Raw genomic sequence first — 18,077 nt, 5'->3', positions numbered from 1 at the left:
TAATTCATATTTTTCATGTTACACTAATGCAGCTATGTTGTATGGGTCATGTTCAGTGAAAATAAATATTTCAAACAGGTTTTTATTTGTGTCAAGAATCTCTGAGAGTGAAGTAAAGGTGTTTTCCTCTGTATATTATCACAATAAACTGAAGTCTTTGTTGTGTGATAACTGTTAATAAATTAAACAATTTGTACAGAGGCAAGAAAAACTGACTTCAGGCAAGTAGATTTCTGACCCACATGCGCGACTGGGAAAGTGCAGACAAACACTAATGTAGAACTCTGCTTGTTAAAAACACTAAAAATCACCAGGCGCAACTTGAGACTTGAGTGCAGAGACTTGAGAGTTAAGGCCCAAACACACCGAAACAATATTTGACGCATGTTAAAGTGGATTTGTGCCTTTATAAAACAATGACTTGGTCCCACCTCCACCTGCATATCAATACATGAAACGTGCCAGTTTGCAGGTGACTGGCGCTCACTGTAAAATGCAAATGAACTGAAGCAAAGAGGAAGCAAACAGACCACGTAATGTGAAAATTAGTTTATTGATGTTGTATGTACCAAGAAATGTTTCTCCGGTTCAGGAGTGGAAAACATGATATTCTTGCAGTCCAACATGTTGTATTCTATGCAGAACATGGAGTCATGCTTGGGAAGAAGAAAGGAAGCACTTCAGTTTCGCTGCGATCAGCTCATCGCTCAGCAGCCTCACATTCATACACGACGCTGTGCTCCCGACTCACACAAGTCCTTGTCATAGGCACATGTGACCGTCTAATGGACCGGTGAGGTGTACGTGTAGCAGACCTGCATGCTGTGTGTGTATTTACACGGAGGATCATGGTACCAGCGACACACAGCCAGAGTCAGGGACAGCAGAAGCAGCATTCACCTCGTCCCTACTTGATTCGTTTGTTGCTTTTCAGTCGCCAGCTGTAGCTATTCTACTTAGTAGAAAAATTTAGATAGTATAAAATGAACAATGGTATTTAAAGTAAAAAAAAAAAAAAAAGATATGCAGTTAATAGGCACATGTATAAAACTTATTTATACATTTAAAACCTTGTCGCCCATTGAAGCTTAAAAGACAAATATAGTGCTTTTATCTGAACTGTACAATAACCGTACATGGAAACAGGCAAGTTATACTAGCAAAAATATAAAATGCTGAAAAAGCAGTATACATTTGACTTCCATAGGTAAATATGTGCATGATCTGCAACAACTACATTAGATCTGAAAACAGACTTTTATAATAATAATAGCTTCTAGCTTTTTAGTGGTAAAAAAAATGTTAGGATTCCTTTTTGGTCACATACCAAACTTTTTAGACATTCCCCATCTTTCAGTAAAAATGGTTTTGAGCTGCAAATTTGTTAAAATATTCACGAGAAATAGTGATGAGAAGAGAAACAGGATGCTACAGTATGAACAGAAATCATAACTGGCACCTCGGCGGGCACAGGTACGCTCCTGGCAGTCAAGTTCTCTGGTTGTTGGTATTAACACCATGTGACATGAGCGTCATGGCAACAACAGTACATATATAAAAATGGTTGCTCATGGTTCTGCTACTGAGTAAGTTCATGAGCAGCATGAGTTCAGAGCACAGAGCTGCTCCCTCAGCAGACGGAGTCGTTACTGACTGGAAGTTTCCCACTGCGTCGAACCTCCTTCTCCTTCTTCTCTCGCTGCTTCTCCAGCTTCTCCTGAGCCTTACGCAGGTCCTTCAGCTTTTTCTTGATAGTTGAGCGGTCGCTCTGACTCGACACTCCAAGAGCCTGATGGAAAAAGTGCACAGATTTAGGGCAGAATAATGCTACCGTGCATTATAGCTAACATTGTAATGTATCACTAAGGACCAAAGAAGGGCCGCGATTAATGATTTTCATCACTGATTAATCAGCTCATCTTTGCTGTAGTGAAAAGTACTCCAGTTCCCAGACCCTGTCTGAGCCAAACATCAGTGCAAACCCAAATATTTTCAATTTCTTATCATGCAAGACAAACTACAGTGGGAAATGTTCAGCTTTCAGATGCTGGAGCCAGCACATTTTGGCATTTTTGCTCGAATGAAGAATGATAGTGATTAATCAATAATTACAACTATTGTTGCTAATGAATTTTAAGACAGACTGATGCATTGACAAACCGTTTCAGTGCTCGACCAAAGTTGATGTGAAAGTGACAGCTTCACATTATTAGTGTGACATTTTCTAAACAAGCCTTTTGGATATTTATGTGGCGGTGTAACTGTGGGAAATTTCACAAAAACAGAAATCTTTCCTTGGAAGGAAAGTGGATGAAATATGCAGCTATAATTTCAGCCTGATTAAAAAATGTTTTAATCAAAGTCTGCTATATAACAGACACTGATGACCATCTTCTACAAATATAGAGTCCTGTCATCACTCAAATTCAATATTCTTCATTAATTTTCTCAATTATGTCCTTTATATTCATTCTACCTTCTAATGTTGCAGAAATGGAAAATATGAACTTGGAATCAGAGTTTTCTCAAGTTTCAACTGTCAACAGGAAAAAACACTTCTGGCCACAAGGTGGCAGTCAAAGGCTGACAAGACCTGATGAAATAATGACTTACTGTATTTTGCAATGAAAGAGGCCATTTATAATGAAAATAAACACATCATCATAACATCACTCTTTAACCATCATTCCATTAATATACAGCTAAAAGTAAGTTAAGTAAGTAAATTATCATCATCGTCGTCATCACGTCCACCACCACCCCCTTTTTTTTTTTTTACCTTCAACTTGTCACTGTCCAAATGCAGGAGCTGCTGGCCGTCCACTCCTTTAGCTGTGAATTCAGGTGTGTACTGGTCCATATTCATGCCCATCAACCAGTGACAGACCTGCTGATTGGTCCAGTCAGAGACAGGCCGGTTCTGCCACTGATACTCTTTTCCTGTAGATACCGGTTCATCATCCAAAGTCTACAGAGAACACAGATAATACAAACAGATATTAGAGAAATAAACGTATTGTTGCTTTGGTCAGAGAGTTACCGTTGTATCCTTTTTGTAAAAATGATTTCAAATGTAATTTTCTAAAAGTTTCTGTGCAGGATCCTAAAAGCCTGAGTGGATTCAACCACCTTGTGACTTTTATTGTCCAGCTATTTCATGTCATACAGCATGTTGTTGTACTCTAAAGGAAAAAGATTACTCATGTTGAGTGCATGGGAACAAATGCATAGCAGAAAATATATATATAGCTCATGTCTGCCATCAGTGCAACAGCCATATGATTCCACTGTATGTTTTGACAGTTTGGATCAATGTTCCATTAATCATGTTTTCCACTTCATTCACAAAATCATTACAATAAATACTTTGTGAAATTATTTCATGAGTAAATCCATTCCATGTAAATGGGGACATTGCTGAAAAGCAGATTAAGTTAGGGAGGTTGGAGCCTGGGGGACAAAAGTCAGTCAGTATACAATATGTATACAATAGGGATGTAACAATATTTTACTATCGTAATATCACACAATAAAAAAGTCTCAATATTCATGGAAATATCTACCATGATATTATGGTTAATTATTTTATTTTACTTTAGAAAACTACTGCTACTGACTGCTGCATTGTTTTTGTTTTGCAGTTGTTTATACATAATTCTTTCCTTTCCAAAGACAATTCATGACATTTTTACACATCTTTAAGTCACAGCTGGCTATTTTAATTCATTTAATATTAATTTTAAAACAAAATTTAAACAAATTTTATACCAACAAAACTTTGTATCATGGTATTATCATATTGTGGGTTTTTGGTATTGTTACATCCCTAGAATACAACAAACAAAAAGAACATCAAGTGCAACTTCTGCTGAACAAAACTGCATGGACAGTTTTCCCAAGCTAGCACTAAGAAAACAAGCGTGCAATCACAGCAAAATACCACTAACATTCTCAGATGCAGATGTGTCTTCATATTGTAGGTTTTACTAGGAGAGACACTTGAAACTAAAATATCAGGAAAAAAAAACAGCTGCTGAGACGCCACTGAGCTGAGCAGGCAGCGGAGCAGTCAACATGGTTCTGTGGTCTGCCAAAGCTTGTAAAGAACATGAAGCACTAGTTGACGGTTCAAACAGAGGCAAAAGTACAAACTAACATCACAGCTGACTAAAGAAAAGCTAAGCCACAAGACCTGTTTTAACACAAAACAAAACAGGCTTTGACACACACACACACACACACACACATGCAGCTCTCTTCTATTCCCTCTGCATTCACAATTTAATCTCAGCTATGAAAGGGGGGAGGCTCAAAGAGCATGCTTGAGAATGTCCCCTTTCAGCTGCATCAAGGTGTCCCACACGGCTTTTGTGACTGTGCAACAAGGAGAGCACTCACCTCGCTGGAAGAGAAGATTAAAGTGTGCGAGCGCCCAGACAGATTGGGTTCAGCAACTAACCCAGAGATGTCTGAACTGGGACTGGCAGGGTTAGAATCATCTATGACTGAAAAACTCTGGAACAAGTGGAAACAAGGAACGCATTTACTAAAGCAAACAAATCACCAAACAACAGTTCTTTACTGGGAGAAGCAAACAAACACAACACTACAGGTGTGAGGGGTAAGTGCAGTGCTGTTTCCAAAAGGACCGAAATTATAAGAAAGGATTTAAACTGTGGCAGCAATCCAGTACATTGATGTGAGCAATGAGTGACTGATCTTCAATGTGTGAAAGGAAGCAGAAGATCAAGTATCTATAATGAAGCACACTTGCGAAGGTGAAATCAAGCTAAAACCAATCCACCACCAGAACTACACCAACAACATCTAAACTACAACCACTAACACTACTGCTAATGAAAAACACACACGCATTTCAGGTATGGGGTAATGTTGCTTTATGCTAGTAAAATGAAATATTTCTGAGTGATAATTGTGCATGATTTACCTGTGGCTTGTTTTTCAGACAAAAGGTGGATTAAATTTGGAATGAGGGAAATACTGGACATCATGCAAGAACAACTCATACTAATAGACATGTTCTTAAATGGTTTGTTTGAATATTTTAGAACTTGCTGCATTCACAATTTTTCTTGGATTTTAAGTTTTTTTCTCAGGTACTAACACAATTTACTGTGTGTTTCAGACCTGTCAAATGACTTGTACATTTAGTCTGCTCTTATCCAAACATTAGTCTTTCATTAATGGATTCAACATCTCATCACAATGAAGCAATTTTGAGTTTGAAAGTCCTGTACAAATTACACTTAATAATTATGTTGACATTATCCTGTTTGACTCTGTAATTTGAAACATATTAATAATATTGTAATTATCATTATTATTTCCACCAGGAGATCATGCAATGGGGCTTGTGCGCATGTGCAAGTGACCAAAGGAGCTGGAGCTTGTCTGTAGCTAATCTTACATTCTGCCAGACACATTAGCCTATTGCACATTTATGACTATATGCTCAAAGACTGACAGGTAGAGACTCCAATTCATCAACAACAGCCAGGTTAAAAACAAGATTTATATGAGCAATGTTGAGAAGTAACTAGTTACTAGTAATGAAACCTGCAGTGCGAAACTTTTTTTTAAAATTACATTAACAGGGTTGATGTGTGCATATGACATATGCCTACAGGTGAACTTGTTGGAAAAAAATGTACTCGTCAGATGAGGTAATAATCTATGCCAAAATGTAACCTATTCTGCTCCGTGGGAAAGTCCATCCCTTGCAAAACAGTTTTTTAGATGGTTGTTATAAACCAACACCTTCTATTTTATAACTGCCAGGTTATTATTTATGAATTATTTCCTTGTTACTTATTCAGAGATCAGAGCAAAGCTAAGTTTCGTTTCTTGCCACTAGTTGTATTAACTACAAAGTAGTGGTTCACCAGTTTCCATGGCAGCACTTTCGCTGCTATGTATAAACTGTTGTGATATTCAGTGGTAGTGCCCATCTTTATTTTAGATCAGGGTTGTATTAGATTAGGTGTATTACATTAGATTAGTTTACAGTTAAGTTTTCACTATTGTAGTTGTCCTGGTTGCAGATTAGTTGTAATTAAAATAAATGTAACTGCAATCCATTGCAGTTACTGAGAAAAAAATCTGCAATCAAATTACAGTTACTGATCAAAATGTTAGTGATTACAAAGTAGTTGCACCCAAATATTCTTTTTGGGGTTGTGTGGCAGAGATCTGCACTCTCCTGAGTGCTCTCTTCCCACAACTGACGCTGTTAAAAATCTTCAGATCTTAAATCTCTGAACTCATCTTCAAAGTTCATCTTTTATTTCAGGAATGAACACTTCCTGGTGGAGGGGGATGCACAGCCTGATATGGTATGACTGGGGCGTTAATTATGTTAATTTACAAGTCTCACGAACATGTACTCAAATCCCACAGGTGGATGATCTACGCAGTTATCGGAGAATGAATCTGACATGGCACACACATATGAGCGCACTGTGTGATAACAAGTAAGACACTGTTAAGATAAGAATGCAAAAATGTTCTTGCGTGAGGCCCATTGTCCAGATCTGCAGGCTATTGCACCAGCTATGTGCAAGTTCATATGCAGTGTAATTTCATTGTAAACAGAAAAAGGTAGCACAATAGTAGTTAGTTACAACATTGCAATTAGTGTTCACTTTACACACAAACCTCAGATTAAACTTCTGATTAGCTGGTGCAACGAGCACCAGGAACTATTTTTGGCTTCATCTGTTTACTCTAACACAAGCCACAAGGTTCTCTGAATGTGGATAAATGGAAAATTAGCAAACATTAGTTTCCTATAACACTACCACATACCCACTACAAAAGGAACAATGAATTATTCATTCAGGGTGTACTGGGGTGAGAAATCTCAGAGCTACATTTGTTAGTATGGCTCTACCATGTCATCTAAAATCAAAGGTAGGACAAAAATGTGTATACTGTACCAAATCTAATGAGCGACTGAATAAAGAGGACCAGGAGAGATTTGTCTGTTTGAAGGAAACACGGTTCAGTGAGATAAATGTCCAGGCAGCAAGGCACTGACACAAACTACCATAATGCACACAGCAACGAACCCCAAACTATTCTCTTAATATTCATGTCTTCTTGGTTCAGCCTGCGTCTTGAACTCATAAAACAGCATCGTGGGAACACAAGCCCAACCGCAGCCTATATGACAGTCAGCCAGGCGTTTCACTGGATGCGTTTGATGTGTCACTAGTTGCAGACTCATTGAAAAGCCACCAAATCCTTTCCCGCTAGCTCTTTCTAATGGCTAACATACGGAGCCAGTTATTGTAGCCCATTGCAGGCTGTAGCTTATTTGCAGAACTGGTCACTGAAGGCACGTGTCTGCAAACAGCCTCCCATTATCCGTCTACTAGTTTTACCCTTTCAATGACGACAAAAATATATTATGATAAAGGAGGATAAACAATGAATGTTTTACAGCTGGCCAAGTCATCAGTGGTGAGAGAAGAATGACTGAGGAGGATCAAGTTCCTCACCCCCCTGACGTTTTATCTCATTTATGTTGTGTTGAATACTACATAACTAAAATCTTACTACTGCTGTACGAGATACTAATACTCTATACATCGCGTCTATTTTCACATAAAGTAACAGACCTTATTCTTGCGATCCTGGCTTTGTTCACTGCTGGTCTCAGTTGCAGTGTATGGCAGGCTGCTGCTGGAAGAAGACGGCTCTCTGTCTCTGTCCCTCTCTTTGTCTCCAAACCAGGAGAAGGGCATACAGGTTGGGATAGAGGTCATTGACTCGGCAGGAGACAGGTTCCCTCCGGACTCTTCCAGTAGCTCTGCTGATCCCCTAAGCATTGGAGAAAGAGGAAGATACAGTTATCTACACTGAGGTTTAAACATGTGATACCTTACTACAAAAAACACAAAAAAAAAAAAAAAAAGATTCCATTTGGGCCTGATGATAATCAGATATACAAGGGAAAAATAATCTACGTCAAGATTTGGCAGTAAGAAAGTGAAAAGCTGGTCTTGGTCTTTACTGGAGTTGTCAGAGATACCAGAATTTTAAAACTTTGATACAAGTCTTAAAAAAACAATACTCGACATCTCTTTCAATTCCAGGACAGAAGAAAAAAGTCCTAGGCATGAAGACTGCCTAGTTTTGCTATCCTGCAAGCCATATTTCAGGGAGGAAAATCAACTGAACTGAAGTGAGGTCTTGAAGGAGAATTTCAGTCATTTTCAGTCAGTAACATACCTGCTGTCCAAAGATGCTCTCATTGCCTCCTTATCATGTTTTTTTCCTTTGCCCCCTGACTTTCGGAGTCCTCTGTTGATGGCCAGCAACATTGTTTTCATTAGTGCAAAAATGATGGTGACTTGGAAAACAAATGGCAACAACTATAATAATGACTCACCCAAAGTCTGGAAATCGTCTTTTAGTTTTTCCTGCAGATGAGGCCTCATTTAGCTCCTCTGAAATGATACAATAATAATCGGGCTGACTAACAATTCAACAGAAAATGTGGCTATTGCAACCATCACATTATGGATACACAAGATCACCAATCGCTATATGCACAGACTTCTAAATGACAGCAGATTTCAGATGTGATGTTAGATTTTAGCTTTTAACTTTTAAATGTGAGCCTATTTGAAATTTTTTGGCTATTTAAAATTTTATATTTTATCTAGTATTGATGTTTCATTGTGACAGCAAAATAATTGTGTTTCTAATGAAAACTGTCTTTATGAACCTATAATAAAGCTGAAATGTCCACAAACTAAACCAAACTGAACAAAATGTTGGTGTTGCATACCTTTGAGCTCTTTGCCCTTGCCTTTCGACTCCCTCTTCTTGACATTACGCATGAATCCGGAGGGGGAATGTGGTGACAAGGTGTCTTTAGGAGAGGACAAAGAGGGACTCCCGCTGCTTTCAACACTGTCTCCAAGTGATGGTGACAAAGACGGGCTGCTGGAGAGCTCTGCCTTACCCCTGGATCCATCTCTAGTCTCCCCTGGATCATCTCTCTGTCCATTTCCAGGATAGCAGACAGGCACTGGGAGCGACAGACTCTCCTGGATGGACCTCCTCCTCCTGGGAGATTCCTGCTCCTCCTGATCCTCCTCTTCTTCAGTTTCCTGTTGGGCCAAAACTAATTATTTACAAAGACAATGCAAGGAAGACAGGACAGAAGCTATTTATATAACAAAAAGCTCTGGTCCAATGTCATACTAAAATTAGGCTAGAAATAAAGTTAATTATGGTGCAACATTATATATTATTATAACTGCAAATCAAACATCTTTGCTTCCTTGTATAACAGGGTTGTAACTGGCTAAATTCAAGACTTTTTAAGCCTTTTTAAGACAATTATGAATGCAATTTAAGATCTTTTTCACATTCATATTAGCAAAAAAATTTAATTTTACTAAGAATTTGAAGGAAAACTGTATTTGATAATTTAATTTTTGATATTATACTTTGTGATTATTACTGTGGAAATCAGCTCCTGTAAACAAAGTTAATAACGGCTCTGCTTCTTCTATAAAAGGGTGACACACACTGTTTTGTCACCATTAGTTTCACCCTGAAGATTGCATTTTGAGGGTAAATGAGACTTGATGGGGTTTCATGTTTAATTTCATGCCTTACATCTGGACTTGAGTGGCTGACTGTTAAAAACATATATATGCTGATACAACACAGGACTTTGACAGATTAAGCAATGCGTCACTATCAGTTGTCGCCGACTGACCTGAGAGTGCCTTGAAGTCACTGCAAGGTTCTCCTTCAGTTTGTTCCGAGACGGAGGCTGGCGTTTGGCTTTCTGAGCCAGCAGGCCTTTTGCTCTGTGTGCACTGGTGTCCAAGCGCTCAGTCTCAGGCAACTCGCTCCAGTCTTGTTCTACATAAGAGAAAAAACAACCATAGCAGTCTTAATTTTTAACCAGGGTCACTGAAGCTGATGAATTGTGCTTGTAAATGTTTTACAGATAGCAGTGACGTGCTTACTTCCGTTTTAAAGTCAATTAAATTCTAGTAAACCTTTGTACCTAGTAGTGAATCAATAGATTGTGTGTTGGCGACTGAGTCTTGGCTGCTTAATCTCTCCTCTGTTGCTGAGTCCTGACCACTGTGACGCTCCACAGCTGAGGCCCCTCTGTACTCCAGGACAGTTATCTGTGGACAAAACAGCAGAGGTTCATTTCAGTGTATCTACAAACTCTGCTGTGCTGTAGAAGCGTTTTGGGGTTATTTTTTGGGAGCTGGGATCTTACCCTGTTCTGCAAACTCTCCAGCTGTTCCTTGTACCACTTGTCTTTTTCATCTAGAATTTTTTTCAGCTCCTCCTCTTTCTTCACAAAGTCGATCTCTCTGGGGAGGAAACAAGGACATGTGGTTTCCCATTAGTGCTTTAGCATGTAAACATATTGTATTTTATGTCATCAGACAACTTTATTCCCCCAGCAGATATTCTCCTTGCACAAGTCACAAAATGTAAAAACAGAGCTTATACCATACTTTAAGAATATAAATAGTGTTATGTAGAAAAAGTAGAGTAAAACTGTCAAGACCGAGAAAACAAAATACATCTTCTATATTACTTCCCTTCCCATAGACACAAATCATTCAGTACTATGATCTGACAGCTGTAAAAAAAAAAAAAAAAATCCTCATCCCCCTCCCATGATCCTTCTGAATTACAAAGTCGGTTCACCTAAATCACAAATAACATCAAACTAATTGTGTAAAACTATGCAGCTAGTTTTGGTCTCATTTTTCCAACTTTTAAAATATCGACCAACCCAATGCGATGTAGGAGAGTGTAGTTCCACTTCTGCCAGCCAAACATTCTGTATTTTCAGAAACAATGCTGAATCTCATTATTCAGGGTCATCTGCAAACCAGCAGCTGAAACTGAGGAACTTTTGAGGTTTGCAGATTTTTGTAAAAGATGTACAAAACTGTTTACAATGAGGTCAGTTTTCATGGGTATTTTGCAAACTGAGTAACAAGGACATTGTTTCTGGAAAGAGTTTTTAATGTAATTTTCCAATGCTTTAAACACCACAAAGGCGTTTCCAATTGTGCATTACACTGATGTGATAGAAGGTAAAACCAGAACAATTGGCTTGGCTACATACCACTAGGGATACATGAGAAAATGTTCTTTGCGACTTGGGTGAGCTGGCCCCTTTAACCTCTTGCTCAGTAGTTCTTATAACAACTAAACCTTTTTAAACATACAAGAACCCTACTACATGTTATTATTAGGAATTATTACCTTCCGTGCACTTTGAATTTAGAACTGTCTATCATAATTATCTCTTTAGGCAACATGTGATCCCACCCTGCTTCATGTAATAAGCCTTCTGATGAAAAAAGACCTTAGATTTTGAGTTTTCAGTTTATCTCCTTCCAAAACAATATTTTACATCAACTCAAATTATTTCAGAATTTACCACAGTACTGAGCAGCTCTTCATTGCATGTCTTACTGTTGTCTTTAGACTGAAATCATGCTGTTTTAATTACAACAGAACTATTAGTTCTGTGGCCTGATGAAGGCCACTAAGCTGAAAGGCATTGGCGTCTTTTCCCTCTCTTTACTATCCTTCCCTCCCTGTACAAGAGCGCCTTGGACCAGCCAGACAAACCACTCCACCACTCGATGGGTAAGCTGGCTCATAGTTTTCAGAACTATTACATTGTTAAAAATGCATTTTGGAAACTTTACACTGGTTTGTCCTTTATCTAACTAATTTAATTACCTTTCTCTCTTTTTAAAGCGCCGCATAGTTTGGCAACAGTTTTTAACTCTGACCTCCTCAACCACTATTCTGCTAATCACTGCTCTCCTTTCTACGCTCCTAAAAAGAGAGATTAAACATTTTCCAACAGAGTTAAAGAGTCTACTTGTCCCAAGGTCTTTTCCATTACATATATTTTTAAATCTCTCCACCTTCAGACATCTTGTAGCTAAACAAATGTTATCCTGTGTGCTGTGCTTATTTAATTTAATGTGTTTCTGTGCAATTTGCCTGTTGATTTTTGACATTTGCCCATTCAATTGATTATTTTAGCTATTTTTATATTATGCTATTTTAATTTTAATTTTTGTATAAAACCACTTCTGGTCAACACTCGTTTTAAAATGTGTTATATGAATAAACTGAATCAACTCCTCTAAAAGTGTAACTCAAGCCAAACTCACTTCTGCTGGTAGTCCTTGAGCAGTTTCTTGGCCTTGTTGTACTTCTTGTCCAGGGTCTCATACTGGGCTTGAGTCTCAGCTAATTGTTCATTCACACTCTTACAAAGATCCTGGGCTTCCAGCCAGTAACTCTCCAACTTCAGGATTTTGTCGTTGCCATCCTCGATCTTTTGCTCCAGTGCAGACTCCCTGGCTTCCCGCAATGATTTGTCCTCCTCAGATGCCCTTAGCTGTACAGAGATGGGGTTATTCTGGTTGGCTAAATTAAAATTAATTAGGAGGCAGGCCACTGGCCCAAGACAGTCTGTGTATAACTTGTTGCATCTGAAACCACCAATCTCACAAAACAAGAAAACTCACACAGTATAATAACTTAAACTTCATCAAAGTCTATATGTTTTAGTTTATTTTTTAAAATGTGTAATATTAATATGGATTTATTATATCAAATATGTATTTCTCTTGCACGTTAAATGAATATCTTGAATATTTTAAACAATAAAAAAAATTTATTTCATCTTCATCATACCTTTTCTTTTAGTTGATTTATTTCAGCAGCGGCGATGCTGTGTTTCAGCTGCAGCTAAGGAACAAAAACAGGAAAATAAAAGATTTAGTTACACCCATTACTGTATGTTATTAATGATCTTTGGTTGTGCAAGCACAAAACTGAATCTTTGACATGACTGAAAGTGATGGTGTGGGTGATACCTCTTTGAACTTGAAGGCCATCTGAGAGCTGTCCATGTTGGTTGGCATAAACAAAGCCTCTGAATCAGGCAGCTCAAACACCTCTGCGTTCCGCCCTGGAGAGAAATTGGAGCCCAGAATCCGCTCATCTGCTCCGTCCTCCTCCTCATATCGCTCCTCCTGAAATATGACATCACAAATGGCATCACATACTGCAAACACCAACACACCCTAAATGCTCAGAAACATGCTCAGCATGTGTCAACAACACTCCCAGTGGCACAGTTCACCACAGTCTGGATGGAACATCATAATCAAACATTGATGGGCCGGTTCATGGGAGGCACTGCAGGAGTTTGGCAACATGAGTCTGCAGCATCAAACACAAAAACACCAGCAATACTCTGAGTGAAAAACTAAAAGATTATCAACACATTTACACACATATTCAGGGATCATGACTAACACTATCTACCAGCCAAATGCAGTTAAATTCGTAAAGTGGCTGGTAGATTTGTGTCACTGCTGGTGAAATGTGAAAATTCACTAGTCATTTGGCTGATGGACAAAAAAGATAATTGTGAACCCTGCACATATTCAGACACTTTGCATAACCACAGAGCCGTTTGAAACTGTGTCCACTTTTCCTGCTACAGTAAATCGCGCATATTCTTTTCCCTGTCTCTCTATCATAAAAACAGGGGCTTGTGGCTGCTTGAACTTCAGAAAGCAAACATTTCACAACTCTAGCAGACAGGCAGGGGTTGAATGAACACCTTCCAACACAGCATAGTGGTGACACATGACTTACTCACAGCCAGCTGCACCCTGCTCAAGCTGAGTGGGATTGGACTGGGTGTGGCAAAAGGGCCAATGCTGTGTTCAGGTCATGTCGGAATTATCATAATTACGATTATCCAATTTGTAAATAATATTCATGTCATCATCCAAGTTTTGATTATGACCAGGAAACCTTCCTGGAAACTCCAATATTTCCACCTATGGATTTACAAAAGTGCCTGAAATCTAGGCCAACATCGACATCTAACATCTAGTAAAGTCCACCACTCAAGGCGGGGCTATATTGTCAACGCCCAGTATTTTAATCTTTACAACATACATTTTGACAACCATTTCTACAATCCATCCCAAATCACACGACAAAAGACATAAGGTTGAGCAATGGCTGGGCTTTCTGATCATAAGCTGACTCACCTCCTCTGTAGAGTGTTCATAGGGGTCATCCAAGTGTTGTTGCTGTTGCTGCTGGTTCTTTTCCTGTTCTAGTGTCTCGCTTATAAGGCGGGCTACTTCACTTTGCGTCCCTGGCTTCTCCCGTCCAATCAGGAACCTGTTTTTTTTTAGAAAGCAATCTGTTAGGTGACATATAATGCCATATACTATTTGCATGTTGCCTGGATGATGCAGTTTTGGCTTGATCCCTGTCATGTGTGCTTCCATCATTTCCCTATGATAAATCATTAACATGACACAACATAGTGTTGTCTCTTTCACTCAAAAGAAGAAACAGGACTGGACTCTCAGGAAACTATTTACCAGTTATCTCTAATCAAGAGAACAGAGGCTCAGCCTTATCACCAACAAGATATTTTCAATAAAGTTGTTTTAAATGGTCAAGGAGATGGACTTTGAGCTGACCTCACTGTGCCTTTGGTGTTCTTCAGGACTGTAGCAGCAAACAGCTGGGTGACACCCACTAGACTGATACCATCCACCTCCACTATCTGGTCATTCACCTGTATGCTAGAAATACAGAGGACATGAATTATCAGGAGAGGTTTCCAAAGAGATTCCACACTGAGTCATGCACCACCTACAGCAGAGTAGTACAGATTAAAAATAAATAAATAAATACAGTAGCCTTCATGCAGCTGGCAATAAAACAAATCTAAAAATGCCTGGGAAACAGACGTAGTGAGACTATTTTCTTTAGCTTCCTCTGGAGGCTATTAATAAATCCGGTTGTTTGTGTCTTGTGTGTCCTGGGGCCCTGGGGGGATGAACGATTCCTAGAATGCGCCATTAAAAACAGTTGTAGTGGGTGTAGTATACAGTCAGTGCGTGCTGTTTCTGAGGTTCTGGCACTTTAACTCACCGTCCATCTTTCTCAGCTGCTCCTCGCTCTGTTATGGTTTTCACAAAAATGCCAAGCTTCTCCAGACCCTGGTCAGCTCCCACTCCCATCCCTATGATACTGATGCCAAGTCCATTGTTTCCTAAAGGTAGAGAAATTATGAAGATTTTAAAGGACGGATAGAAAGTACTGAAGTTTCCACATGTACGCCCTTGACACTCAATAAAGATTATGTATAAAGATTAAGACTGAAGAAACTGCTTTCAATGTCACTAAACTCACCTTTCTCAATTTCCACAGGGAACACATCCATCTTCTCCACTCTCTTCTCCAGCTCATACTCTGCAGACGCCGCGACTGGATCCACATCATCATTTCGCCGATCATATTCCTCATTGGAGAAGGTGCTGAAAACCTGTGTAGGTCAAAATATCAAGTGCATAGCGTCAGTACACCAGTCTCTATGCCCTTACCAAGTGGTTAACCATCAGGCAGATTTATGTTGTGGGGTATCTACAGAATATACACATTATATATATTTTATTTTATTCTCTTTTGAGTTATTCTTATTTATCTTAGCAGACTGAACAAGGACACATTCTCCATCTGAGATAAACCGCATGGGGAGGGAGGATTATGGTCATACTTTAGAAATTATGGCCCCAGTGCACTACTGGAGCCCACTGTAACAGCTAATGAGGGACAGCAGAGCCCTTTGATGATGATTTGGACCACTGACATTGAAATTCACTCCTTTGTTTATCAACTGTGACCACTGTTCTAACAACAATGTCTGACAGAGATTATGAAGCTGAATAATCTTCAGTTATCTAACTGCACAGACTCCATTGTTAACTCTTGCTGGTGATCTTTTGCATCTTCATCTAACAGATGTAAATCGAGTGTCGACGACACTGAGACAAAAGATGCATTCCCCGGACATTCTCTTGAAGACTTTTATCAGAGTTATACAAAGTTGTGAACTTTGCAGGCAGGCCTTGCAAAGCACTGGATGAGTCCCAGAGGCTGTTTTCTGGTTGTAATTATAAAGCAGAACATGAGCAGCGTGGAAAGTAGGGCACAGCTGGGGAGAGCTAAGCAGTGGATGTAGCAAAGATCAATGTTCGGAGGCGACAAGTGTTGTCATCGACACAGTAAAAAGAAATCAAATGAAGAGCAATACAAAGAAAACAACAAATCCCTTTACTTTCATTTAATGAGCATTACCCAGTACTCCACATCTGACTTAAGAGGCATTACAACAACACTTTGTCCTTTTTACCTTGATTACCACAAATACTACCAAGCAGAAATGGTATTCAAAATTCACTCTCAAAAACACACTAAATGGAGCACTACAATATTCTGCATAAAATGGATTGTAGATGACCATCTGTTGTGATTTGGTTATTACAATGTAATAAGTAATAAATGTAATGCAGTGTCAAGACAGCAGGGCTGTATTAAATACTTATTTTCATTATTGATTACAGTTTGCTGCAAAAATGCAGAAAATAATGAGAAACTGTCCCGTCAGTTTCCTAGAGCCCACGGTTCAAATATCCTGCACTGTCAAAACAACAGTCCAAAAGATTTTTTAATTTAATAAGAAAAGGACTGCAAACAGCAGCAAATTTCATATTTAAAAAGTCAAATCCCTATGAAGATTTGGTGTTTTTGCTTTAAAAAAAATACTAAATTGATCATTTGGTAATCAAAGTAGTAGTAGTAGTAGCAATTTATTACTGCGAATTGACTAGTTGTTGTAGCTCTATTCAGCAGCACTGCAGGGTCTTGGAAATCTCAACATGCCTTGCTAGCTTGAGGAGAATTTCCAAGTAGTTTCTGACAAATCTTACAAGGTAAAAAAGTCACTTTTTTTGTTGGTCTGAATAAAAAAAATACCCTGGTCACTGGACATGACATGGTCCTTATAGACCAAGGAGAAAAGCACCAGAGTGGGTACAATCATGAGAGACTAGTTTATAGATATAAAGCATTATTGTTGATAAAAAAGTAGATTAGAGTTGAGCAGACTCCATCTGGGGCTAATGCCTGATTATGGGGATGAACCCAACAGTGGGTTGGTAACATAAAACCCCTTCTTGGTCATCATTAGTCTTAATCTGGGTGGAGTCGGTCATGATGATACTGGTGATGATTGTGTCAGGATGCTGGCATCAGGGTCAGCACAAGCACCCTACAGGTGCCTCTGACTGACTTAAGAATGAGCAAACTGATAATTTGGCTCCACTGTTCATCTGAGAGCAGAACTCTAGTTCTGCTAATAGCAGGGTCACTAAATGGGACTGACCTAACCAGAAGAGTTATCTCTCTGAACTCAAAGAGAAGAAAACGGGGAAAAATTCAGAGTAAATGATGATACTGTAAATAAAAAAAACATCAAAAGAACTGTTTTAAGCCTCATGGTGGCAACAAATACAGGGCATCAACTCTGGACTTCTTGAAACCTTGGATCTAAACTTGGGAAGAAGAAACTCTTATATTTTGTTAATTTTGAAGGCCCCTCTGGACAAAAGCGGTAATGCCTTCACAACAATAACCACAAAATGTAACCTGAAAAATAAAAATTATCTCAATAAAATACATTCCTCCTCCTTCCTTTATAAGTTGCTAAAGTACCACACACTGTAACTTTTCCTGGGAGAATGTAAGCGCAGCCTGGTTTCATCTGATTTCAAGGAGAATCCGACACATTGGCAGGCATTAAAATCAACTACAGAAATAGCTTATCTTCTCGCTGATGGTCTTGTTAACTTGTGTAGGTCATGTAGAGACTACACTGATAAATTAAGACTGTTGCAGAATCATTCAAAAAATCCTTGTAGTAGTTTTAAATTCTGATTTTATCCTAGTCTTGAAGAAGAAACCTAGACTCAAAAAACATCAATGCAAAGATCTTTCATTTATCGCTTCATATGGTCAAATAAAAAAAAAGTACACATTTATAAACTTTAATAAGCAATATTTGTTCTACATTTTTGCAATATTAACCAAGCATGTTATTAAAGCCTAATAAAATCTACAGCAAAGGGACACATATAAAGCTGTATATA

The 18,077-nt window shown here is 38.7% G+C and overlaps 1 protein-coding gene across 3 annotated transcripts in view; it reads right to left on the bottom strand.

Annotated features, from left to right (window-relative positions):
• Positions 1-534: 534 nt before the first annotated feature.
• Positions 535-18,077, bottom strand: part of ppp1r9ala (protein phosphatase 1 regulatory subunit 9A-like A) — a 29,957-nt gene continuing 12,414 nt past the window's right edge. Inside the window, exons 3-20 of one of the 3 annotated variants that reach the window (XM_084725144.1) lie at positions 15,283-15,415; positions 15,022-15,142; positions 14,565-14,669; positions 14,121-14,256; positions 12,927-13,085; positions 12,745-12,798; positions 12,216-12,445; positions 10,280-10,376; positions 10,055-10,181; positions 9,758-9,906; positions 8,816-9,140; positions 8,414-8,471; positions 8,254-8,325; positions 7,641-7,842; positions 6,957-7,001; positions 4,399-4,515; positions 2,780-2,968; positions 535-1,789 (exon numbers count right to left, since the gene is read on the bottom strand). In XM_084725144.1, coding sequence (XP_084581270.1) covers positions 1,631-1,789; positions 2,780-2,968; positions 4,399-4,515; positions 6,957-7,001; positions 7,641-7,842; positions 8,254-8,325; positions 8,414-8,471; positions 8,816-9,140; positions 9,758-9,906; positions 10,055-10,181; positions 10,280-10,376; positions 12,216-12,445; positions 12,745-12,798; positions 12,927-13,085; positions 14,121-14,256; positions 14,565-14,669; positions 15,022-15,142; positions 15,283-15,415 — 2,478 coding nt within the window. In that variant the 3' untranslated portion in view covers positions 535-1,630. The remainder of the gene's footprint in view (positions 1,790-2,779; positions 2,969-4,398; positions 4,516-6,956; positions 7,002-7,640; positions 7,843-8,253; positions 8,326-8,413; positions 8,472-8,815; positions 9,141-9,757; positions 9,907-10,054; positions 10,182-10,279; positions 10,377-12,215; positions 12,446-12,744; positions 12,799-12,926; positions 13,086-14,120; positions 14,257-14,564; positions 14,670-15,021; positions 15,143-15,282; positions 15,416-18,077) is intronic. The other 2 variants (XM_084725145.1, XM_084725146.1) reach the window with 2 other exon arrangements.

Source organism: Lutjanus erythropterus, chromosome 8 (assembly GCF_056507025.1).
Source record: "Lutjanus erythropterus isolate fLutEry1 chromosome 8, fLutEry1.hap2, whole genome shotgun sequence".
Classification (NCBI taxonomy): Eukaryota; Metazoa; Chordata; class Actinopteri; order Lutjaniformes; family Lutjanidae; genus Lutjanus; species Lutjanus erythropterus.
This window is presented reverse-complemented; position numbering and strand designations above follow the sequence as displayed.